The sequence below is a fragment of the Nilaparvata lugens genome, chromosome 7 (genome assembly GCF_014356525.2).
Source record: "Nilaparvata lugens isolate BPH chromosome 7, ASM1435652v1, whole genome shotgun sequence".
NCBI lineage: Eukaryota > Metazoa > Arthropoda > Insecta > Hemiptera > Delphacidae > Nilaparvata > Nilaparvata lugens.
The window spans coordinates 29,828,894-29,856,543 of NC_052510.1; the positions used below are offsets into that span (position 1 = coordinate 29,828,894).

Genomic DNA, 27,650 nt, shown 5'->3' on the forward strand with positions numbered 1-27,650 from the left:
CGAAAACGATGGCCAAGTGGGGACAGGCCTATAGCATCATAGCCTATTTGAAATTCAGCACCAGAGTTGTAGGTATATATTTATTCTGTTGGTACCAGCTGTAGTCGAGTGAAGCAATTCCCCCTCCACCGTTCCAATCAATGCTCTCCGATCGCTAGACCAGAGAACTTTTCCACCATTCAATGTAAATCAGATATCAGACCAAGCCGGTTGTAGGTCTGCTTGGCATTGGCATTGACAGATCGACGCTCATTCAAAATAATCTCTATCACGACTAAATTACCGTTACTATTCTAGCAATTTCAATTGATAAATTTAGTATCAAATATGTAACTCAACTGTGACATCAATCTACTCTACTCACGCGTGAATCTGTTTATAATTTATTTAGGAACTGTTTCTATTTTTCTTCTCAAACATGTTCGGATTCAGTTGTCAACTTCTACTAAGAGCTTTGATTTTCTTTATTCTTCTTACCGGTACCTGGCAGCATCAAAATGAGGTGAGCTCAATTAAACAATTTCTGCTTGTCATTCAACGTGCATGATGTATAGAAATAATCATATTTTCCAATTTAATGCACTGGTACTCTTTTTCTGTTCATCCAATCAAAAAAACTATTAACTCTATGAAAAAAATATATAGCCTATATTTATAAATCATCAGTATATATTATAGTAATATAATAATAGTGTACTTTATAGCATGATTTATCATCACATATATTATAATTATTATTTATTGTTATACAGATAAATATATTAATATTTTGTTAGTATGTTGATTTTAACAAATATAATATTAATGAACTTGATATATAACTATTATATATTGTTACACAGATAACTATATTAATAATTTTGTTAGTACAAACAGATATTCATGAATGTGAATAAAAAATTGAAAGAGAAACTTATTATACAAACTTTTATGATATGAGAATGCTTTCCTATGTCCTTCTCAATCATGTCAGAGAGATTTATTTTTTTGACAACTTGAGAACTTACATCAGGTATAGCTCATTCAGGTATAGTTAGCCTATAGCCTACAATGCATGATATGTATGCTTATATAAGCATATACAATAATAAAAATGTACTTTGCATTGGGATTACTCCAAGCTGGCATATATATATATATATATATATATATATATAATATATATATATATATATATATATATATATATATATATATATATTAAGGAGACAAGTTTTGGGTTTTTACCTTTTTTCCTCCACATATTTCTGTATGAAAATCAATAAATAAGTATAAGTTTAGGCAAAGCATGAATGTAATCATGACTATACCATATATATATATATCTATATATATATATATATATATATATATATATATACATACTGTATTCAAAGTATATAGGCTACTAAGCGTGTTATTCTCATTCGAATATTCAAATTGAAATGACAAGAAACGATAATATTAATTGACAGTATTAAAATGACTGCGCATATTTAGTTATGATATTGACAGCAAATTGATTATTTATTAATGTATTGGTCAAAATTTATTTCAGGCAGCACTTGATGTATTGTCAAGGTTTATTCGTGGAGAAAAGGCTTTTTAGTCCAAACACCACTTTATCATTGAAATATCCATGGTATTACAATAATATTATAAAAATTCATCTGTACTTGATTGGCAGGAAAAATGTTCATTTCATAATGTTGTCATTTATTCTAAGCACTCGTTTTCTAATGCAGGTGCTGACCAACTTTAATTTTGCAAGAGAACATTTCAGCTATTGATCAGCTTCTCATATACATGCTCGAATGATCGATAATAAGCAAGCTTTCTAATCCAATTGTCATTTTGCTAAATTTCCATTCATATAATTCATAGTCTAATTTCTAGAATAATAAAGAAAATTGAGATTAACCTACCTGAATCCCCAGTGGTTAGCCTACATTAATAATATTGTCTTGATGTATGTTTTTAAATAATGTAGGTATATTAATTCATAAAAGATGATAATATTACATCATAACTTATCGACTCAAATCCAACAGAAATACGACTCTTATCAAGTAGCTTGTCAGCTCATAATTTAAACTCATTATTTTAGCAAAGCCATTCGTAGTCATGCAGTGAAGTTGAACTGACAACTATTATAGAGAGATTCACGTTATAATGAAAGTATTTAATTAATACCAGTGTTAACTATCCTCAATAGAAGACAGTGGTCAGGCAGATAATCGGCAACGCTGGTCTCCTATCTTTCTCCACTGCCATTATAACATGGACCTCTCTTTAGCCTATATATCTTCATATTTTATGTTCAAAAGACTGTTGGCGTTCACTCCAGTCCGCTGTTCCATTTTGCAAAATAATTGCATGGTCTCATATTAGTGGAATCGCACCAATAATTTTATTAAACTTAGTAAAATGCGAAATTCACTTGTTTTAAATTTGGCAGGTACCGTATGTATAGATAAAACATTGAAGATATGGAGTTTTTGCGTATCATTCGTCAGAAACATTCACATACCGTGCACAGCTCATATCTATTATTGGCTCATGGATTGTATATGGTATTCAAGCTTAATTCATTGAAGGCTATTAAGAGCCTCTTCTAATTCAGTTCAAGTCAATCGAACACTATAGCTTTGTTTCGGACAATGCTTCTGAGTACAATAGAATGAATTTATTTGATGACGTGCCCAAGTTTAGACAGTAATGTTCACTTATAATCATGTCGTTAACAAAAAATACAAATACAATACAAAAATACAGAGATAATGTTGAATAAATAAATAATAATAATAAAATGAAACAAGAAAAATGACAGAAAATTTAATAAATTTGAGAGTTTATAAAATCTCAAGATAAAAGTTTTAGAAAATAAGTGTCTTTCAATAAATTAATTCACTTCACTCCTGGAAGAGAAAGAAAAATACTATATTTAAATAAATGAGTAGGCAGGTTACTGTCTATTTTTCAATGTATTAATGTGTTACTAATTTAAAATGTTGCTTTTGATTGGAAGGCAAGTGATTCAGCGATAGCAAAGAAGGGTCGGAGTTTCCGAGTGGATTATGAAAGTGGGCAACTGCTGAAGGACGGTGTGCCTTTTCGCTACATGTCTGGATCAATCCACTACTTTCGACTGCCCAAGGCTTACTGGAGGGACAGGCTCATCAAGATGAAAAATGCTGGACTGAATGCCATATCAACGTAAGAAAATCTACCTTTTTCACTTATACACAATTGATTTCATTTTTCTTGATTATCGAATAAGAAGTACGTTAGGTATAAGTTTTACATTGGTACCATTCTTTAAAACTCAAAAGAAAAGTAGCTTACAAGCAGATGTTTTTTAGCCTGATAGAAGGGATTACAAGAAGAATCAGTGAGATGTTGCGTTTAACATTGATGCCATTTTCAAGTGATCACTTGTTTCAACATGTTGTGATTAAATAATTCAAAAAGGGTACAAAGATTTTTTATTTTCCTTTCTATTTATATTACAAGTAGCCCTATACAGAAAAGAGATAAATATAATAGACGTTTGTTCAACAGCTTTCGTATCTTACTCATTCCCATAAATTAGGAAACAATGCAAGTAACTGAACAAAAATAAGAAGAAAATAATTGACCGAGTATTTATTTCAGTTATGCGTGAGGAAAACATTTTGCCGAAACTTTACAGAACATTAACTATTTTTTTCGTCTCTTAAAATAATTATTATGATACCCCAAGAAAAAATTATTCCCCTCTATACCTCTTATAGTCCAGTCAAGGAAAGGTTATAGAGGGAAAAGTTGGGAACACAATTTTTGGCCCCGCAGTTCTGTTTAGGGTAGTAAGGAGGTAAACATATCAAAAGTCCCCACCCCTACCCCCTGTGCTAAGGGGGTGGTGTGGTTTAAAGGTACCATTTTTTGTTTCTCGCAAAAAAATCAAAAACTATGTATCTTAAGGACTTGACTGACATATATAACAAATAAAAGCTTACATAATTTCCTACAATATTCATTCTACAACTTTTTTTTATCTCCTCTAGTTTTCGAGATATCCTCTCTTGAAGGTGTGACATTTTTGAAAAATCTGGTGTGGTACACTCACACAACTTTCCTTGCTCATTGAACTGTAAAATAAGCCTCATTCTTGAACGAGAATAATTTAGGGGAATAACATAATGACGATTGGCGGCAACATATTTGAAACTACGATTAGACTACTGTATGTATATATATAATAATTGTTTTCAGAGTATTTTTTCCTTTGTGTAAATTCGATGATTTATTCAAAAGTCGTCAAAACAGCTGTTCTACGGATTAAATATCTTGACTATGTGTTCTTTCTATAAACTGCTCTACCTACCTACCTACTTCATGCACGAGAATGAGGTTACAAAGTCCATTTCTCAAGGATGGGGTGGACCCCCCATTAGTTTCCCAGGAAAAAGACTCATGCCTGTTGATAGAGCTAATAAATAACTATACAGGATGTGAATTTGAAATAAATCGGTCAAGTCATTTTTGAGAAAATCGTGAAAAACATGGTTTTTTAGAAATTATCCGCCATTTTGCTCAAGAATATAACAGAGCTCCTGCAAGTTTCCCAGAAATAAGACTCATATCAGTTGATAGGGCTTATAAATAGCTATCTATGATATAAATTTGAAGAAAATAATTGGAGCCGTTTTCGAGAAAACCGTGAAAAACATGTTTTTTTTTAGTAATTATCCGCCATTTTTCTCAAGAATATTACGGAGCTCCTGCAATTTTCCCAGGAATGAGACTCATGTCAGTTGATAGGGCTTATAAATAGCTATCCATAGTATATATTTGAAGAAAATCGTTAAAGCCGTTTTCGAGAAAACCGTGAAAAACATAGTTTTTTAGTAATCATCCGCCATTCTTCTCAAGAATATTACGGAGCTCCTGCAATTTTCCCAGAAATGAGACTCAGGTCAGTTGATAGGGCTTATAAATAGATATCCATGGTATAAATTTGAAGAAAATAGTTAAAGCCATTTTCGAGATAACCGAGAAAAACATGGTTTTTTAGTAACTATCCGCCATTTTTTCCGCCATCTTGAATTGAATTCTATTTAATTACTTATTGCCGGATCCTCATGGTATAAGGACCTTGAGTTCAACATTTCAAGTCAATCGATCAATTAGGAATGGAGTTATCGTGTTCACAAACACACACACTCACACACACACACACACACACACACCACACACACACACACACACACACACACACACACACACACCACACACACACACACAAAATCATGTTTTTGGACTCAGGGGACCTTGAAACGTATAGAAAACTTGAAATTAGGGTAACTTAATTTTTTTGGAAAGCAATACTTTCCTTACCTATGGTAGTAGGGCAAGGAAAGTAAATAACACGCTTGCCACCAATTTTTTCTGTTTTTGCTTCTATAACTTTTCAAAAATCGATGAGAAAAATCTATGCCGAAATCTAACCCCATAACAGAAAATAATCATACAGAAAAACCATAATAATTAAAATAGTAATGAAAAAATAACAAATCGAAATAGTAATAAATCTAACTAAATGGTAATAATAAAACATAAAAACTAATAGTTATAATCAAAACAGAAAAAATTACGCAGAATAAAACATAACTAATAGTAATAAAAATTGCTGTATCGGGAGAAATTTTTCAATTGGTTTCTTTTGTTATTCATGTTTAGTAATATGTCAATTATAAGTAATTTTTAGTAATATTGTATTTTTTTTGTTTTTGTTCTTAGAATAGAATTATAATTATATTATTTCTTTTTAGTTTTATGAAATAGCACAACTCGCATCCGCGCTCAGATTCTTTCTTTGCGGATGCTAATCTTTCCAAAAAATGTAATTTATATTTATGTTTGTTAACTGTTTTTGAATGGAAATAAATTTGATTTGATTTGATTTGATTTTGATGAGCTTATAGAGCATTAAATTCTCTTCAATTTGATGTATAATTTCACTCCTTTACGAATTTCCCTACACCTTTTCCAGCAGCTTTAGTGTTGAGTGTGAAATCTCCATTTTTGCAACAATAGACCAATTGACAAAGGAATTTAGAGGGAATGTTTTAAACACGATTTTTGACTTTGCAGCTTTGTTGAGAGTAGTTGGGAGGAGAACATGTCAAAAGTCCCCATTCCTAACTCATGTGCTAAGGGGATGAGGGTGGTTTAAAAGGTTGAAGAATTTTTTTGTGAAATAATACAACATTTCAAAGAGAATTGAATGCTCTAAAAACCTCAGATAAGCATGAGTTTTTATTATGCATTGTTGGAGAGTTATAAACCCTGAAAGAGCAAAACATTGGATAAAAACCACTTATTTCAACAAGTAGACACCTTCAAGAGCGAATATCTCGGGAACTGTTGGGAATATCACAAAATTTCACTGAACAAAAAGTGTAGAGAATTTATCAAGCTTCTTTAGTTATGTCGGATGAACGCATTGTTCTCAAGATATGAGCGTGGAAGCAAAACGTTGAAAAATGCAACTTCACCCTCATCCCCTTAGCACATGAGTTAGGAATAGGGACTTTTGATATATTCTCCTCCCAACTAGTCTCAACAAAGCTGCAAAGTCAAAAATTGTGTTTAAAACATTCCGTCCAAATTCCTTTGTCAATTGGTCTGTTGTTTCAAAAATGGATATTTCACAATCAACACTAAAGCTGCTAAAAAAGGTGTAGGGAAATTCGTAAAAGTGTGAAATTATACATAAAATTGAAGAGAATTTAATGCTCTATAAGCTTATAATCAGCATGGATTTTCCCATCGATGTTTGAAAAGTTATAAGAGAAAAAATATCATAATTGGTGGCAAACGGTTTTTTCAAAAATTTCACACCTTCAAGAGAGGATATCTCGAAAACTAGAGGAGAATAAAAAAAATGTAGGATGAATATTGTAGGAAATTATGTAAGCTTTAATTTGTTATTTGACAGTTAAGTCCTTGAGATACATAGTTTTTGAGTTTTATGCGAGAAACCAAAAAATGGTACCTTTAAACCACCCCCACCCCCTTATCACCGGTGGTAGGGGAGGGGACTTTTGATATGTTTACCTCCTTACTACTCTAAACTGAACTGCAGGGTCAAAAATTGTCTTCCCAACTTTCCCCTCTACATCCGTTTTTGAGCATTCATTGCCTGGACTATTAGAGAAACAAAAAAGCTAATAACTATTTCTGGGTTAGAAGTGAAGTATTTTTTTTATCCTATTCTCTTTTCATGTTAATCATTTTTTAAAATTTTCAGATTTTTTTTTCACAGAACCCACCTAGCCTATATATTTTATGTCTAATTAATTTACTATTCTCGATTTTCCAATTATTGAAAATACTGTATTTTTTCAACCAGATACGTGGAATGGAGCCAGCATGAGCCGACACTGGGTGTTTATGATTTTGGTGGTGATCTAGATCTGTTAGGATTCATCGATCTAGCCCACAGCTTGGGTCTACTAGTTATTCTAAGGCCGGGTCCTTATATCTGTGCTGAGAGGGATCTGGTAAGTTAATCAATCATTTGAAAATATACTGGATCAAAAACGTTCAAATTTGGCAGGCATGTTCAGTTGGCACACTAACAACGGATTTGAGAAGAGTTACAATGATACTCCCAAAATTTGCGTTTTTCAGCTTTTTCAAGAACTAATTGATAAGCTTTCAGTTTTCAATCACATTTTAAACCACACCGCCAAATGGGCACCTGCTATGCGCATACCCTGTGAAGTGTGATTCGCAAGCTACAATTCAAAGGCAATGTCAAGTATCACAGAGTATCACAGAGTATCACAGAGCCTGCGTTGCAGTGGAACCAAAGATCGTCCAGCCATCCCGGACATGGCACTGCTGAAGTTCCGGTGTGACGTGGGCCGGTTAAGACCCGGATGTATCTTCTAATTTGTCTACAAATCTGGAAAAATAATCGTAGTCCCCAATTGTATACGGTACCTCTCAAAGGTGGGAAATTGCACATCCACCGAGCAAGCTCCCAAGAGGGGACGCGTGCGTTTTGGAAAGAGAACTAATTATTTTTGAGATCTAATTGAGTGAAAATGTTCGAATTTGGTATATGTGTTCAGCTGAGTTGTACATGTACAATGTTGTATAAGATGATTGCTCTTGTAAAGGGGCTTAACAATAATTATTACGCCAACAATAATACTTTCAAAATCGGCTTTTTTCCAGCGTTCTTTTTTCGTTTTCTCAGCTTTATCAAGAGTACATGAACAGAAAATGTTCAAATTTGGTACATATTTCCATTTTGGTTTTATAAATTTCTTGTTAGAAGAGCTTCAAAATTTCGCCGAAGATACGCCCGAAATCGGCGTTTTCTCAATTTTATGAGAAGTGATAAGTGATTGACAGAAAGGTTTTATGATATATTGGTTCAATTAAAGTGTACAAATGTTGTATTATGAGCGCAAGGAAATAATTGGGAACGCCATAGTTAATTGGCGTTTTCGAGTGTTTTATTACGTTTTCCAGATTTTTCGAGAAGAAATGAACAGAAAACGTTTAGATCTATGACAGAGACTCAGTTGGAGTTAAGGGAGGTTGAGTAGAGAGGTCTTCAAGATTCTACCAGAGGGTTTTCAGGAACGACTGAACTAGAACGTACAAACTCGTTACACAGGTTCAGCTGCTAATTCAGAGGTTTATTTTCTACAGGTTTTTAATGCATTCTTCTAAATTTTCTAAATAATATGAACTTGAAAGGGTGAATATGAATGTTTTGTAAGTTTTATTCATTATTTGTTTCAAAGAACTATACAGTAGTTATCATATCCTTGTAGCTTCTCCACGTGGAAAAATAAATTGTTTCTGCCCTGAACTACACTATGCTATATATAAACTTTCAAACTCTTTCGTGGATTATTATATAGAAACATTCATAGGCTCGGGTAGGGTCTAAACATTTTTTTTTAGAGAGAGCTTCACACGTTCACTAGCAATACGACCTAAATCAGAATTTTCCAGCGTTTTTCTACGTTGTCACAGTCTACTGGTAATTGAATCGAGCCTGAAAGTCTCTATTAAACGGGAGAAAGCAAGCCTAAATGAAGAATGCAGGCGAGTGAAGCCAGCATGCCGGCTATTTTATAGGTTTAGTAGGTGAGGAACATTATTAATGTGAGTTAGTGATAAGAAATTACAATAATAAATATTAAGATCAAAGTACACTGAGTTAAATTCACAATAGAGTGAAATACGACGCCGTATAGGAGATTAGGCTACTTTTTTATGGACCAATTATATTATTGACAAACAGATGATTAACTCATGATTGATTGATTAATGTGAGTTAATCAACAATAGTTAATTTTTCATCTATTTCAATAGGGCTATTTGAAAGTTTTGAAAGTCATTACAATTATTTACTAATATTTCCAAATTTGGACACTTGATAATGTGATAAATACAGTACCTGAAACCAGTTGGGTCTCAAAGAAAATAAAAAGGCTACAAAGTAATTTTATATAATAATAGTTCATCGTTCATTCTTATTTCCTTGAAGACAAAAAATCTTGCGTTTGAATGGAGAAATGTCATTGAGCTCATAACTAGTTCAATTTCATGGAGACAGAATGGAATGGCATTTGATCGACCTCGGTGTTTGATTGGTCTAATTCCGTTAGAACAATTCTATTCCAGCCAGATCTATTGTGATAGTCAAGGAAGTGAACTCACTCATCCATAAACACCCAATTCAAATCGATAATTATGGGAACCGAACATCGAACAAATTATTGTTCTGCAGCAGTTACCCACTACAGTTACTAGACTCTTTAAAGTACAGTAAGTTGTATAAAGAGAATTGTCTATATATATATATATATATTATATATATATATATATATATATATATATATATATATATATATAGGTAGTACATTTGACATGAATTGTTCGAGAGTTATATTTTTTAGCAGGTAGCCCTTACTTTGTACCGGGGAAAATTTTGTGTTGTAAAAGTCAATTTTTTATGTCCCGGGAACATGGAAAATAAAATAATTATTTGTTATATTGTTTAAAATTATGTGGATAATCTTTATAGGTAGAAGTTGAAAATTTCCAGCAAAAAAAAAAGAGTTTGATACGGTGTAGGTCTCAAACTCGCAACCTTTGATTCATGAACCGTAATCGCTACCAACTAAGCTACGGAGTCACTTGGTGATAGCCCTGTAGTATTGACAAAATTTATGTCTTAGTCGTCCTATTATAGAAAAATACTACACTCAAATTATTATAATCTATCTAAATAATCATAATCTAATTACACAGATAAGATAAGCAAATTTCTCATCATCATTATTCATCCCTCCGACCCGCACATTACCCATTACGGGTTGGGGCTTATGCCAAAGTATTACTAGATGATTGAAATATTTGAAATGTTCTAGCTCATATCAGTTCCTTTTAAAACGTCAAATCACTTTTGAAAACTACAAAAGAAGTAAAAACAAAACATCTAATGAAATACCACTACCTAGATTTGTAATGAAAACTGAACTTGGATAAACAACTGTGTTAAGCAGCGCACCATAGAATGTAAAAACAAACACTAGTAGCTTGCAGTACCATAATAATATATAGTGAAGAACACACATTATGATGAGCAATCAATGAAATATAATTCAAAGACTAATTAAAACTAATGTATACCTGTACAAGTAATTCGACATTATAAAACTAACATTTTAGATCAATTTCCAAGCATATTAATATCACTCAGACTTTGTAAAAGAGGGGACTGTTGTGCTAAGAATCAAGTTGATTTATTAATCAAGTGCTTCAATAATTGATGTTCAACAAAGATCAAGTTCAACCCTTGCGTGAGACTCAAGATTTAGTATGTTATCAATATTTCTATCATAGTGAAGATAAATGAATTATTGTTTCGATTTATACAGACATTTAATATAGTACTAATTGAAATGTCAAATCTGGCAAAATCGTGTAGGTCTACAGAGCTAGCGACAAACTGATTATACTAGTGAATCAAGCAAAGTGGTAAGCACTTCCCATGATTATTCGAACAAAGAACTCATCAATTTTTACTTTCCTTGCCCTATTACCATAGGTAAGTATCGCAAATGTTGTCAAAAACAGGGGTTTTCGCGTTTTTCTCGAAAACGGCTCCAACGATTTTGATCAACTTTATACCTAAAATAGTAATTGGAAAGGTCTATCAACTGCCACAAGTCTTATATCTGTAAAAATTTCAGGAGCTCCGCCCCATCTAAGCAAAGTTTGATATTAGATTTCCTATTATCAGGCTTCAGATACAATTTGAACAAAAAAATTCAAGTGGAAAAGATTGAGCACGAAAATCTCTACAATTAATGTTCAGTAGCATTTTCACCTAAAATTGATAATAAGCTCAAAATTCGAGAGAATGTGATTATTCAATTGCAAACTGTTGGCAACTGTTGATTCTATTAAATCATTCACTATGAAGAGATAGCAGACTTCGTGTGTCTACAGCGTTATTGTCCTGTCACCAGCTGGCTGAGATCTTTGAATAATAGACTTGAGATGCGCGTGAACACTAGCGTCAGGTGATCAATTATTTTCATAACGGCAAGGAAAGAGGTGTGAGTGCGCCACCAAAAGTTCAAAGGTTGACTTGAGTGTTTCGACTTGAAAAACATACCGGCATCATAAAGAGTTTGCTTTTATTATGCAGCTGTGTTATTCTCCTAAACGACGATAATAGGAACAAATTTGAATAACAATTGTTGACTTACTAGTACTGTTTTGCATTTGAAATGGAAGTTTGGAAGTCTACATCGATGCATATTCATCTGAAAAATGTATTACTATTGACACTTCATACCAAGCTGAAGAAAATTTTTGAATGATATCAATGAACTGTTAATTAGTTGAAACATAAAGTTACCCACACATATTGAGAGAAATTCAAGTTCCACATCCATTGCAACCTTATATATATATTTTGGTGCTACAACCAAACAATTCTTAACTTCAATAACCTTTGGATGAAATTTATGAGTTGTTGAATGAGTCAGTTACCCACTTATTTCACCATCATCTATTTTCACTTATCATGTTTTGCCAAATTAGAATATTTAAAAATACGAATGAAACCTGCACATATAGAAACGCTAATAATTTTGGCGCCAAACTGCATGTGAATTCACCTAGAAAGTAGATGTCATAAGTCTTTGAAAAATTGTCAAATGAATAAGAATTCCACTGAATGCAATCAAAATTGCATTTTGGATTCAAGTGTAATAGGATGAAAATGTTCAAATCTATTTCAAAAAGTTGAATACACTTCGGAGATCGCATTGAATTCAACACGAAAACATTATATATATTTTATAAAAACTTGAATATTTTCTTCATATTCCAGGGTGGGTACCCTCCATGGCTATTTACTCTTCACCCCAACATGGTACTCCGAACAAGTGATTCAAGTGAGTAATCTAGTAAATACAATTTATCAACTAATTTGTTTAATTTAATTACAATAAAAATGGCAATATAAGGTAAATATACGGTTATATTCCAATATAAGGCAAAAGAGATGAACAAATCGGAGCCGGTAGGGTTTTCTACAAAATGTGACACATTCGAGAGCTCATATCTAGAAAACTATGAGAAATATGGAAAAATGTTACAGATGAAACTTGTAGGCTAATCTATAAGCTTTAATTTTTTATTTCAATAAAATTTTTGAAAGACGCATATTGTATACAGTATTCAAAAAACCAAAATATGGTACTTTTAAACCACCCCCACCCCATCAGCACAGGGGGTAGGAGTGAGGACTTGTGTTCCAATATTTTCCCTCTATAATATTTCGTTGACTGGAGTAAAATCTTATCATGCCAAAATTATTGTAGGCCTACTGTAATGATGTCAATTCATCTAATATTGAATGGTTTCTTTTCTTGTATAGTTAGCAAATTTTGTTTCCTTTCTCCTAGTTTTGGATCCTCCTAGATTTCTCCTAGTAAATCGTCCATTGAAGAAGACTTATTCGGCGATGAATATCAACAGCTGTTCTGTTATTAATAAAGCAGTTAGGTCGAAAACCATTCCAGTTAACAGACAATTGAAGGAGCTAGGCCTAGGTCTTTCAGTCACTACCGTACGGTAAGCCTACCGTATTTTGAATTGAAAATTATACACATCAAATGACGAATTAACCTGTATGCTTACTTTTCATTACAGACCACAAAAACTACGTCAAAAAATGGCTCGATCATCTAATGCCAATGGTTGTACCTCTATTGTATGGAAATGGTGGTCCCATCATAATGGTACAGGTAAGAAAATGAATTTCTAGCAATATCCTACAGTAATTCAATAAAGTTTGATGAAAAAGTATCAACGAGAAAAATAACACTCAAATTATGATTAAAATTGTCACAAAGTAAAATTGTGACGAGAAAATAATTAATAATATTATTGAAAGACGCTCGGCTATCAGCAAAGCTAGCTGACCGCGGAGATAAAGAGGGTACCGATGGCGCACCATCTTCTGCGCATCGAGACGATTCTTACCGCCTCTGGCGGCGGCGAAACTCCATCCCCTCTACTTTGGGAGAGTATATAAACGCCGGACGAGCCCCAGACCACAGGTCCACAGCATTCCGCTCCCAACCTTCCTCTCCTGTACAGCGGCCCGTTGGCTGCCGTATGTCCCTGACCTTCCATCCTCCCAGGGCACAGTGGCCCGTTGGCTGCCGTCCCTATCCTCTCACCCTCCCAGGGCACAGCAGCCCGTTGGCTGCCTTCCCTATCCTCTCACCATCCCAGGGCACAGCGGCCCGTTGGCTGCCGTCCCTATCCTTCCATCTCCCCAGGGCACAGCGGCCCCTTGGCTGCCGTCCCTAACCTTCCGTTCCTCCCAGGGCACAGCGGCCCGTTGGCTGCCGTCCCTAACCTTCCATCCTCCCAGGGCACAGCGGCCCGTTGGCTGCCGTCCCTATCCTTCCATCTCCCCAGGGCACAGCGGCCCCTTGGCTGCCGTCCCTAACCTTCCGTTCCTCCCAGGGCACAGCGGCCCGTTGGCTGCCGTCCCTATCCTTCTATCCTCTCCGGGCGCAGTGGCCCGTTGGCTGCCGTCCCTCCTGTCTATCCTTCCTCTTCCTACTATACTGGAGCGGAACCGAGGCCGTAAGGCCAATACAAAATTACATCGAAGTGGTGTCATCAGAGAAGTGAGCGACCTTCACGCCGTCAGAAGCACCAGGAGGTGCTGTCCACGCCAGCTGAGGCACAAAGAAGAAAGAAGAGGAACTTCGACTTGCTTCCTTTCCCCGCTCACATTACGACTGAGCTAAGTCATCCAGGAGCAACACCTGGGTATCAATCACCCACCTCTGAAGCTACTCAGGGTGTACGTGATAAAATAAAACTGCTTAATACCGGTACTGCTTTTTGTACATCAAGTATGATGTAGTATATCATAATTATATGGAGTACGGGTGGGATAGTCAATGGTGGAGGATTCAATGGTGTTTCTATGATTTCGTGAGACGACTTAATTTTGACGTTTAAAATATTGTTTGATTGTCTTGTATTTTGTATCGTTTTATGATCATAAATTTCAAATAAATGTTTCACATTTAATGCTTGTTCTCTTGTAAAATGAGAAGTCTTATTACCGTAATGAATATATTCAAGTTATCTAATATCTTAATAGCTATTGCATTTGAAGTCTACTTTAGAAGAACACAATGAAATTTTACATTAAATATTCTATGTTATAAATATGTTATACCGTATATATAATAATAATATAGGTCATAAAATAATGCATGGTCAGTGCGAAGAATGTGTTTTGCAAAGTGCAGAACTTATACTTGGGTGGGTGCTGGGTGGTAGCTTTTGTGTGTTATTTAAAATAATGCAATAGCCTATATCAAATGATGCGCCTGTTTTAACGATGTATAGAATAGTAATCAATGTAGAATTTAGTGCAGTCGGTGTATATTCATCTTCCATCATTATATTTCCTATCCTTAACCTCTGTTTCATCAATTCATTCATTTATTCTTTATCCATTCATCTACTCATTGAATTTGTCAAAACAAATATCAAACAATATAAAACCAGAAAATATAATATAATTGCCCCACAAAAATGATACCTACAACAAGCATTGTATTATAGTTATAAATTTATATAGTATTAATAAGTTACAGTTCTATAATACGGTAGGCTAATCCATAAATTGCATACATTTATCCTAAATATTGTATAAACGATTAGCTTTTTGTATTTTTCAAAGTTTTCAGTGCATTTATTATACAGGTTTGGGCAATGAAGGATGGAGAATTTGGAATAGCTGTTACAAACTCTTTTTTTAATGAAACTAAATTATTTCCTCATTGTGTGTTTCAAATGTTAGAAATTTTCTATCTTTATATAGCCTATAAATTGGATTATGGAATGAATGTTATAGGTGGAAAATGAATATGGCAGCTATTACGCTTGTGACGGAAGCTACACTATGTGGTTGAGAGACCTGTTCAAGTCGTACGTTAAAGACGATGCAGTTCTTTTCACGACGGACGGAGGGGCACCCGGCTACCTCAAGTGTGGTGTCATACCTGATGTACTCATCACTGTCGATTTCGGACCAAGTAGGAATCAATACTTTCATATTGATGGGTGATGATAACTAACCAATACTTTCATATTGATAACTATTAGAAGATAACTATTAGTAGACTATGTACCAAGATGCAACTTTTCTTCTTGAGGGGCCTGTTGGCAAGGTAAATATGGTGACTGTTTTTCTGATGGAGAATAAGTGGGGCTTACTTATTTTGGGCTACGAATGTATGAGAGTGTCTACTTTTAGTCCCTAAGAAGTAAAATGACTACTTAACTCCGTAGATAAAATACAGTGCCAACCTCAGTATTTTGTTTCAGAGAGTGGAATAAAACTTTGGATTTAGATAGCAGGTTGAGGAAAAAGAGTTTTTCAAAAACTAATGACAGCTCTTTTAGCCTATGTGTATAGGCTACTCATGCAATATTAGATCATTTTTGACGCGGCTTGCGCCAAAACTAAGGTTAACGTTCCTATGAATACAGGTGTTATTTGTTTTTCACAACATTCTAATTGGGTAAAAAAGACGAATAAGATTTTTTAGAAACCCAGTTGACGCATTATAGTAATTTTGGATCTACAGTGACTAACACCTTTCAACTTGAAAAATCTCCGTATTTTACAAGAAATCTCAATTTGTAACTTTTATTTGATAGTATTGCTGACAGATTTTACATTAAGTTCATAAGTAAAGGCGGGGACACACCTTTCTGTCATGGATCGATGCGATCCCACTCCGATCCGATCAGGGATGACAAGGTAAACAATTTCATGTGAAAATTCTGATCTGTTCACAAATTATTATTATGGTTTCTCTTGACAAAATATAAAATTGGATTAGGGGAAATCTAGGGGAATTATAACTATCATAATATTTTATTGTTCCATGCAGCCTAAACAATAAAAGCCAATTAAAGCCTACTTCCATCAGGAACTCCCCACCAATAAGAGCCAATTAAAGCCTACTTCCATCAGGAACTCCCCACCAATAAAAGCCAATTAAAGCCTACTTCCATCAGGAACTCCCCACCAATAAAAGCCAATTAAAGCCTACTTCCATCAGGAACTCCCCACCAATAAAAGCCATTAAAGCCTACTTCCATCAGGAACTCCCCACCAATAAAAGCCAATAAAGCCTACTTCCCTCAGGAACTCCCCACCAATAAAAGCCAATTAAAGCCTACTTCCATCAGGAACTCCCCACCAATAAAAGCCAATTAAAGCCTACTTCCATCAGAAACTCCCCACCAATAAAAGCCATACGAATATTATTATTATTGTTCCAGCTTTAAAATATGCAAAGAAGTAGGTTATTGTATTGTAGGTTACACAGTAGAGTGCAAGATATTTGAAAAAAAAACTTACAATACAGTAGATAATACATAGGTCTAATTCAGTTAGTTTACTGTAATGTGGATTCTAAGTGATGGAACTGTTTTCAAACCTTTCTCATGTTGAAATTGCAGGATCGAATGTGGATTACGCGTTCAATGCAGTGAAGAAGGCAGGCCAGACGAATGGGCCATTCATAAATTCGGAGTTCTACCCGGGTTGGCTGACCAGGTGGAACGAAGTGCCCAGTCTTGTGCGCACCGAAGACATCGTCCAAGGCTTGAGAAAGTTGATGGCATATGGCAATAACACATCTTTCAATTTCTACATGTTCTTTGGTGGAACTAATTTCGGCTACACCGCTGGTTAGTCATTTCTTCCATTATGATTGAGCAAATGATTCTTGAGAAAAATATTGCATTTTTCATCATAATATTATGGCTATTATTTTGATAGGGCTATATAATAATTTTGTTGGTAAATTTAATTAGCAATTTTAACTCGCTTATCCTATTATATTTCAAGCAAGCAATTTCTGTATAAATTTATATCTGGTTATTTATGTTCAACGGATCTCCAAAACGGCTCTAACGATTTTGACGAAATTTGGAACATAGTATGTTTATGATAAAAAAATTCGATTGCACTAGGTCTCATCCTTGCGAAAACTCGCTGAACGACATTAAAAGGATAATTCATCCTTGGCTGAAACAGCTGAGATTTTCGTCGTCTGTGGATAGTAAAAAGTGAGCGAGTGATTCAGTGGAAAATTAAAATATCGCATCCCCAAAGTTCATAAGCTGACGTATGAAGGTCCAAAAAAGCAGTTTCGATCCGAAAATTAAATAAAAGCTGAATCTTTCACCATCAATGGAACCCTCCCAGAGGGTCATTCTCCCAAAAGTCCCAAGAAATCCCCTTGGGGCTTTCCCCCCTAATGCAGGTAATCACGGGAAATCAATTATCTCTGTAACCATTAATTGGAAACAGTACTATTGTACGTCATTCGATTTCTTACATTATGGACTACAATATTAGTTATATTAATTTTTTCAATAAAATTAACAGTTTTCTTGATAAAATAATATATATGTAAAAATTTAGGGGGTTTGTGATTTGATTTTTTTTTTTGTTTTCTTCGATTAACTTCGAAACAAGTAGTTTTAAAGGAAAATGAGCCAAATAATTAATGTAGCCACTGTCATTGCAAATCCATTGATGTATATTGTTATGTATTTGCGATTCGATTTGACGCTGTGGAAGGGGAAACAGTCGACGCGGAACGGCGCGGCTGACTCTCTTAGCCATAGTAAACAGCAAACTGGAAATCAATTATCTCTGTAACCATTGATCGGAAACAGTTCTATTATACGTTATTCAATTCGTTACATCATGGACTTCAATATTAGTCGTATTCATTTTCTCGATAAAACAGACAGTTTCCTTGATAAAATTATATTTTATATATATATATATATACGTGTGTGTGTGTGTGTGTGTGTGTGTGTGTGTTAAAATTTAGGGGGTTTTCGATTTGATTTTATTGTTTTTTCCTATTAACTTCGAAGCAAGTAATTTGAAAGAAAAATTAGTCTTATAATTAATGTAACCACTTTCATTGCGAATCCATTGATGTATATTGTTATGTATTTGCGATCCGATTTGACGCTGTGGAAGGGGAAACAGCCGAAGCGGTACGGCACGGCTGACTCTCTTCACCATTAGTAAACAGTAAAATGGTACTGCTTTTTAAGTTGCATATTATTTACACTATGGCGCTCGAAAAAATCAATTTTGTCTATTGTTTTGACTTGCGCTGAAACTAAATTTACATTTTTTAGTTCTCTAAATTCTAAATATTAAAATGTTTGAGATTTATCCAATTGATTACAGCAAATTTATCCAGCTTTCAGTTCAGGAAATCAATATTTTTCTACGTGAATTAATTATAATGCCATTATTACAATACGGCCATCATATTGCTGTCTATGTTTTGAATGAAATTAACTCATCATTTTGTTGTTATATATGTGCATAATCATGCATTCTATGACAGACAAAGATATTGTTTGCAACCGATAAAATATTCATACTATTACATAATATAATAAATGTATATATGTGTATGATCATAATTCTATGCTATATTTATCATAAGTTATGAACGTCAAAAACTGAGATGAATAACAGATTACAATCATGTTAACAGTGACAATTTCCTGAAAAATCATAGCGTGCAGTGTTTGCTGTTTTCCACAGTTAATATTCTCCATCCAGGTTGATAATATACCTACAGTTGAGGCAAATATATATGACGGCTGAGGCATCAAAGAATTATACATTGGGCTTGTTGAGTTGAAACTTTCTATGATTCTTTCGGTAAAGTAGCTCATCTTCCGTTCTTACTAGTTGAATCTACACATCTAAACAGTCCAATATGAAAATTCAGTAGATTCTAAAGATGAAAGCCATGCAATCGTACAAATTAAGGAAGAGTAATCATGCATAAAAAGTAGGAAAACCATGAAAGTGTTTTACATTCTACCCTCGTAATCACAAGTTGATCAAGTAGGATAGAAAATATTGATTATTCAATATTGAAAACCAGATGTACGGTCCATTGGAGATGGGAAATTCGTTAATAATCATGAACCAAGTACAAAGTATCCTACCGTATAAAATGAATTGCAAGATGATTCATCATCTTCTATTATTTGCTAACACATCGATTCTTCAACTCCACTCGCATCTTGTCATTCATTACACAAGGGCCTTGATGAGAACTTTACAAATCGAAGTAAAGCATGAGCAGAATCATACTGAAGTTACAAGGTTGGCAGAAGCTTTAATTCTTCATGTCGATTAATGGTGATTGATATTGATTTTGATCCTGGCACCAAAAAATAGATCAATTTCTATTTATATGTTGAAGCATTCAAATTAAATCTATTGAAGTACCTATTGAACATTATTTCTTATGACTTGGCATTCACAGATTAAGTTGGGTGAAGTTATTTGAAAAATGTACCTGATTATCAACTTTATAGTTTTTATACCATTCTAGTTCATTGTGATCGTTGAAGGGTTGAAGTAGTGAGTTAGTTCAAGTGAATTCTAGTACAAGTATTTTGTGGTTATAATGGGCTCTTCTTCATTTTCTATCGATGTTTTGCTCCAGTAGAGAAAATTGAAAATGTTGGTTTTACATTTTATAAGTTTTAAAGGTACGGTAATATGAATTTGATAAGTCCAGTATTAAAATTAATCGATGTTGTTTTTCATTGTATCGCTTTGTATCAATGTCACATGCACTGTTTGCAATTCATCACTATTCTCTCAAGAATTAGTTTGTTATGAATTTCATGATCTGACAATTCAAATTTAAATGCTATCTGGATAACGTTCACATTCCATCGGCCTTTTACAATAATTGTTACATTGAAGAGTCAAGCAATTTAATCCATTTGGAAGCAAAAGGAATTCACGTGCAATTTGAACAGTGGATAGTCACTTTGGAATTCAGTTGCTCAATTCATTTCGTCTTGATACTATCATTTTTAATTCGAGTTGATCAGAAATATGCATTGTATATAATTGTTATATATTTCACTTTCACTAATCTCTTATCACAGTCTCGCTTTCATTCATAAACATGATAATCCTAAATAAGTTGATGACCTTAAGGATGTAGTTTATAATCATTGGAATTACTGGCTTTGATTGAGAAAAAGTCATTTTGAGAGCCTTGAAATTCGTACCTAGAAAAAGTGTCTATATTACTAGGAATTTTGTTATTCGTAATATTTATTATTATTATAGGTACTGTACATTCATTTTTGTGATTATAGATATCAACAACTTTATTCTAAATCACGATAAGGATAAATAGGGAAATTGTGAGATGGGGATAATCCCATAGTTAAATTTACATAGCATCATTTTGAATGCTCTGATAATAATGATTGTGAACGGAACTGCAATTCTGGCTTGGTATTGCCTCTTCATGTTCAGTGAGAATAGAAAGCTTCAGAATAATTCGTTCTCACTGTATGTGATAATATTGGTGATATTTGGTAACATTTGTTAATATTTAAACCGAATGAGCAAAAAATTAATCTACTTTCAGCTTGAAAATTTTCAACTTATCAGGAGTATAGTGTTATAATATAGTATCACCACAGGTGGGCCTACCCTTTTATTTTATTTTTTTACATGATCTGATGATATTCATTCCATTATCAAGTGATTGAATTATAAAGAGTAATTAAACAAGAAAAAACACAAAAAAGTTATGAAATGAAATTTTGAATCTTTATTTTTCACAAAATAAGGATAAGATGAAGGAGTCGGACACATAATATATCATCAAACTTCATTGAAAAACATCAATATCTGAAACTAGAGTTATCAAATAATATTGTGATACCTCTGACTCGTATTGAGAAGGCACACTTCAAATGAATATAATAAATTCTGTAAGCAGATAACGAAATCTTGATTTTTATCATCATTGTGGTTGAATCAAGAAAATTAAAATAATTTTCCAGAGTATTGAAAAGTAAAAATCTAGATTCAACGCATGTCCAAACAATAGACAAAATTAATTTTTTCGAGCGCCATAGTGTAAATGAGATGCAATGGATGTAGAAAGCAGTACTATTCTGTTTACTATGGTGAAGGGAGTCAGCCGCGTCGGCTGTTTCCCCTTCCACAACGTCAAATTGAATCACAAATACATAATAATATACATAAATGAATTCGCAATGAAAGTGGCTACATTAATTATTTGACTCATCTTTCTTTAAAATTACTTGCTTCGAATTTAATTAAGAGTAAAAAAAAACCAAATCGAAAAACCCCTAAATTTCAACATATGTATTATTTTATCAAGAAAACTGTTTGTTTTATAGAGAAAATGAATACGACTAATATTGTAGTCCATAATGTAACAAATCGAATGACATATGATAGATTTTTTATCGATTAATGGTTACAGAGATAATTGATTTCCTGTTTGCTGTTTACTATGGCGAAGCGAGTCAGCCATATACATCAATACCCAATATACATCAATGGGTTCGCAATTAGAGTGGCTACATCAATTATTTGGCACATTTTCTTTAAAATTACTTTTTCCGAAGTTATCGAAGAAAACAGAAAAATCAAATCGCAAACCCCCTGAATTTTTACATATATATTAAAATAAATAGATAAATGCCTTTATTGAATGTAATTGCATTACACTTATAAAATTAATATAAGTCATGCTGGCATATACTCCATGGCAAAGTGCCGTCAGGAGGATTTACATATATATTATTTTATCAAGAAAACACGATCATTTTAGAGAATTGTGTTCTGTCCATCAATAAATAAAAATAACAAGCGAAGCTCGGTGCCCCGATATTTATCATTATTGATTGTTGAACCCCTATTTATTTTTTAAATTTTCAGGTGCAAACTGTGACGATTCTATAGGCTACATGCCCCAGTTGACATCTTATGACTATGATGCACCTATTACAGAAGCTGGAGATTTAACATCAAAGTATTTTGCCATAAGAGATACTCTGAAAGATGTAAGTGTAACTATGTTATTATGAAAAATAATTGAAGAACAGAAGATCACCATGGTTAGATGTGGTAGGTATTATACCCGAATGAAAAAAAACTAATCCAGAAGATTGGTGGAAATTATGGAAACAGATTTTTATATTTTCTTCTAATGATTATGAGGAATTTATGGAAACAGCTTAATATTTCCATAGTGATTTCATTACAAGGCTTCATTCATCGGGGATCCTATTTGATAAAAAAAATTTTGACGTTTCAATATTTTGGTCAGTTGTTATCTTGGAACCACCATTTTGAATCCAACTTTGTTTTTTTAAATGGGGGGGGGGAAGACGGTCATGTAAGATACATGATTCGGATTTAGAGTTTCAAGAGAAAATGAATGGCTAAGCCCGCACATCGATATCTCAAACCGTTTCGAAGTTGTTCACATTTAAAAATACTGATAAATCATACGAATGAAGTTAATAATAAATTAAGTAAATGAGTAAATAGAAAATCTAAACTATCAAGTTTCACGTTTTCAAGTATTAGGAAACGCCTACAGTAACATCTAATCTGTTAACACACGTTGAACAGATGTATATTATATTGAACACTATATTCTGTCAGATTTTCTATTATGGTAGGTAATTTCATTTGTGTATGACTTATTAGTATTTTAAAGTTAGCTTTAAACGGTTTGAGATATCGATGTGCGGTTTTCACCATTCATTTTCTCTTGAAATCCTGTAAAAAGACATGACCGTCTTTCCACTTAAAATTAAAAAAGTTGGATTCAAAATGGCGGTTCCAAGATAGCGGACCAAAACTTTTAAACGCCAGAAGAATATTTTTTTTCAACAAATAGGATTTCCAATGAAACCAATAACGGTCAAATTAGCTTTGTAAAAGAAATATTATGTTTCATTATTTCTACCAACATATATATATATTGGAAGAGGGGTAGTTTCTTATGTGATTCCCAAAAATAAGTATCATTGTTTCGATTTTACTTCCAAAATTGAGTGAATAACCATATTTCTGTAATAAATCATATTTATAAAGTCTGTAATAAAGTAGTTTTATATTACTGTGATTGAATAAACTTCTCAGTTTTAATTTTCACTATTGAGTCTAATGAATATGTCTTCAAATTTAATAGCAACACTTAACATAAGCTCAGGCAGCTGAGTCAAAGCTCTTAGCCCATTAAGAGACAGAAGTTTTCGACCATTTCAACTTTTAATTATTTCTCAATTCATATTTTTACTTACTAATGATTTCTTTAATTATACCTTACTCCATTTCTAACTATACTCTCCTATCTGCCTATCATTTTTAAATAAAAAAATTACAAAGGAATTATTTATTTCCTGAATAATTATATTGGACATAAATAAGTAGGCTATATAGATAAATCGTGGGTTCCTCATTATTGTTTCTAGTACACTGCGTTGCCCAGTATGACCGACTTTTTGGATTTGAGTGGGAAAGCCAGCTATGGAACGGTGGAGATGGTTAAAGCTGTGTCTTTGTTTGACGTGTCACCCAGGAATCCTGTCATAGTCAATCAAGACCCGATGAGCTTTGAAAGTCTGAACCTGCGCAATGGATTCGTGCTCTATGAACACACCCTCGATGCCAATGAGTTGGCCGACCCTTCCCAGCTCTATGTGCCCGGCTTGAGGGATAGAGCTATTGTTTTATTGGACAAGGTGAGTCACCTACGGTATTCATCAAACAACGTTTCGTTTTATTTTCAAGAGAAATTCTTCTAACAGTGATTTTTATTCAACAGAAATGCCCAGTTTCTACAACAATAATTATGTTTTTTATAGTTATTATGGTTTAAACTGCTCTATATTATATAATGTTTGTGTTTAGAGACACATAAGAGAGAGTGGTTATTGAAGAATCAGATTTTCAAAAATGTTATATTATAGTTGGGATTTCGCTATGTAAAAGGTCCGGGGAATATATTTTTTCGAGAGAAATGATCAGTTCCTTCACCTTCTTAAATCTTATCTACTCTCTAGGAAGTAGAAATCCAGTTAGATAACAAGGGATAAACAACACTGCAATACGTGTTGAATACTGTATAGCAACACTCAAAGACGTGTCTCAATTAATCTAGTGTCCACTTTCCTCTGCTCTGCGAGGCGCTGTAGCATGGAAATAGGTTAAATAATAAAGTACTTTCCTTCAAGCAGAAGATTATAATATTATTGCATATCATGCAGGTAAAGACAAGTTATATAATAATACTCGTATAATATAGTTCATGTTATTGGCGAGGAAGTGTGTGAGAGCATCTCTTGAATCTGAAGTATTTTTCCTCCCTCAGGGATCATTACCCCTTAGACCCTCAAATAACTATTGCTTATTTTTACTTGTGAAATACATCAAATGTACTAGTACGATGTTATGATATATGCTGATATAATTCATTACACTGTTATCCCTTTCTACACCTATATTTTGTATATATATATATATATATATATATATATATATATATATCATTTTTTTGTACGAAACACTATAATTATGAACATGGAGGGAAAACTAGGCTGAACCTGTAGCATTTATCACCCAAATTTTGATAAAACTCAAATAAAAAGTTAATTTTGTCGAATGTTAAAATGATAAGTCAGTCAATATTTATGTGATTAATTTGCAACAATTTTCAGAAAGCAGTTGGAGTGTTGAGCCGGTTTCGCAGCATCTACTCGATTCCGATATTGGCGAGAGCCGGCCAGAAGCTGGGCTTGCTAGTCGAGAGTGAGGGTCGCATTAATTACGGCACTTTCATCAACGACACCAAAGGCATTGTCTGCAAAGTGCTGCTCAACGGGAAAGAGCTGTCCGGATGGAGTATGCCAACTTATTCCACCGATAATATCCACCAAATTGAAATTATGGCAAGACAGCTCGATTTAGAAAAACATCATGTGAAGCCGCCGGCGTTCTATACAGGCAACTTCACAGTTGAACACTCTGGCTCAGCTATTGCCAAAGATACCTATTTGAATTTACAAGGATGGGGGAAAGTGAGTATTGTAGCGTATTGTGAATATTTTACCACTTGTAGTGGTGCAGGTGATATTGTGCAAGAATTTCTCATTGAATAAAGTGAGATGAAGTTGGCACAACTATATACAGTATTTGTACCATTGAGAAATCGAGAATCTAGTTTTGGTTATCATACCATATTATGTAACACTCTTCACTATTTATTGGAAAAATAAATTGGTGATTGTAGGTCTAAAGCCCTTGAACTGAAATTTTTTTGTTTGTCAAAAAAATAACGAAACAAATAGACAAAATATAGGCTAATGAAGATACAAATGCATAAATAGAATAGATTCAATACAATATCAATCACAATTTTCTCACGAATGATATGACGATCACGTCGGTGAGGTATAAAGAAAATAAATTGAAAAAATATAGTACAAACAAATAAACACCTCTTTGCTAGAAATTGATTGATTAAATTTTTAGTATGTACGGTACGTGGTTGTGGCAACTAAAAGTAGTTTCATTCAATACGAGTATTATTTTTTACTATAGAATACATTCTAGGTACATTGGTTAATACTATTGCTTTCCAATTTTGAGGCTGATGAACTAATAAAGTTAGCTATATAATCAATTTAATTTTCTTTTTTTGTGTGACACATTATCACTCCTAAACTAAACCACTGATTAACTTGAAATTTTATCAGATGGGAATTTTTGTAGATTTTAAAATAATTCTTAGCTACTTTACAATTTTATGTCTACTCATAATAGAAATCATTGCATGCCAACTTGAAAATCATGATGTCATCTATTCATGGTTTGCTCCACCGTCCACCGTTGTAGAGCACATGGTACATTCTAGTTTCAAATAATCGTAGAGACAAAATTCATGATCAATTTGTTAAAATATGAAAAATGATAAATTCTTTTTTGTTGAGCCATTATTCAGTATTTCTAGATCTTTTCAACACCAACAAAATAAGGAAACAATGATGAAGTATAATGTGAACTACAGCGTATCGAATTAGGATTGCTAATTCAATTCTAAATTGCTACTGTTTTCAGGGAATGGCGTTTATCAACGGATTCAATTTGGGGCGGTACTGGGTGACAACCGGACCTCAAGTCACTCTCTATGTACCGGGCAGCATACTTAAATCATCCAACCAACTCACAATATTCGAGCTGGAACACGAGCATCCACGACTGCAGGCCCAATTCCAGGATTACAGCTATTTGAACATGTCCATCCCTTATCTGGGACAATATTCGCGCCAATGTCAGCCCAAGTGTCGGCCAGTGACAACCGAAAAAATTACCAGCTGAAATTACTGCAATCACATAACGAATGAACGATTAATTCTAACAATAAATTCATGTTTAAAGGTCTCCAAAATGCAAAAGTTTCAAGGAGACAAGGACTATTATGATCATAGGTTATTAATTCCCTTGAACTAAAAATACCATTGCAATCACAAAATTATTTATTGCAAAATAAGTTATTTTTGTACAGTGATGAACGATCAGCCTATATTAATTCTATTAGTGTTTTTTTTCATGAGAGGAACGATCAAAATCCAGTAAATGTTCTGAGTGTACATTTCTTTAGTGACTTATAATTGTAGAGAAGTTCGAAGTTGTATGGTTGTAAGGGAAAATTGAAAAAAATGTTTTATATTTGAAGAAACACGATAAATTTAAGAAAAAGTTAAGTCAAGGGGAACTATTTGTATTATTATCAGTCGAAATTAATTTTTATTCATGGAAAGAACATGAACTATTTTTGTGAATGAATTATGAATGACAAATAAAATTTTATGTTTGCATATCACTATCTACTTGACTTTGTTCTAGAGACATCAGACTGGACTACCTAACAGTGAGACTTCCTAAAATATATGAAATTAGGTTCAACGTGACTCCCAACTTAGATACAACTAATCACGTACTCTGGTTGGTTGGGATTCATAAAATAATAATAATAATATCGTGTGACCTGGCTGGCTCAGGTCTGGTGTCAGAGTTTTCAGGTCGCAACTGATCAATTTCAGGGCCTCTGACATGACCTAACGACCGCTTTTTAGGCAGCCGGGACCGACGGCTTAACGTTTCCATCCGAAAC

At 33.6% G+C, this 27,650-nt stretch overlaps 1 protein-coding gene across 1 annotated transcript; it reads left to right on the plus strand.

The window, feature by feature from the left end:
* Nucleotides 1-106: 106 nt before the first annotated feature.
* LOC111045511 (beta-galactosidase) lies at nucleotides 107-27,362 on the plus strand. The gene is made up of 11 exons (XM_022330944.2): nucleotides 107-502; nucleotides 3,008-3,195; nucleotides 7,376-7,526; nucleotides 12,401-12,464; nucleotides 13,225-13,319; nucleotides 15,464-15,644; nucleotides 17,083-17,313; nucleotides 22,403-22,527; nucleotides 23,950-24,219; nucleotides 25,195-25,554; nucleotides 26,594-27,362. The coding sequence occupies exons 1-11, from the start codon at nucleotides 419-421 to the stop codon at nucleotides 26,852-26,854; spliced, it is 2,010 nt and encodes a 669-aa protein (XP_022186636.2). The 5' UTR covers nucleotides 107-418; the 3' UTR covers nucleotides 26,855-27,362.
* Nucleotides 27,363-27,650: the final 288 nt, after the last annotated feature.

What these genes read in the sequence shown, in the direction of transcription:
- LOC111045511 (XM_022330944.2), top strand. Translation starts at nt 419, where the DNA reads ATGTTCGGATTCAGTTGTCAACTTCTACTAAGAGCTTTGATTTTCTTT. An exon ending in TCTGTGCTGAGAGGGATCTG is followed by an intron (nt 7,527 to 12,400) that starts GTAAGTTAATCA and finishes TTCATATTCCAG; the next exon opens with GGTGGGTACCCTCCATGGCT. An exon ending in CTATTGTTTTATTGGACAAG is followed by an intron (nt 24,220 to 25,194) that starts GTGAGTCACCTA and finishes AACAATTTTCAG; the next exon opens with AAAGCAGTTGGAGTGTTGAG.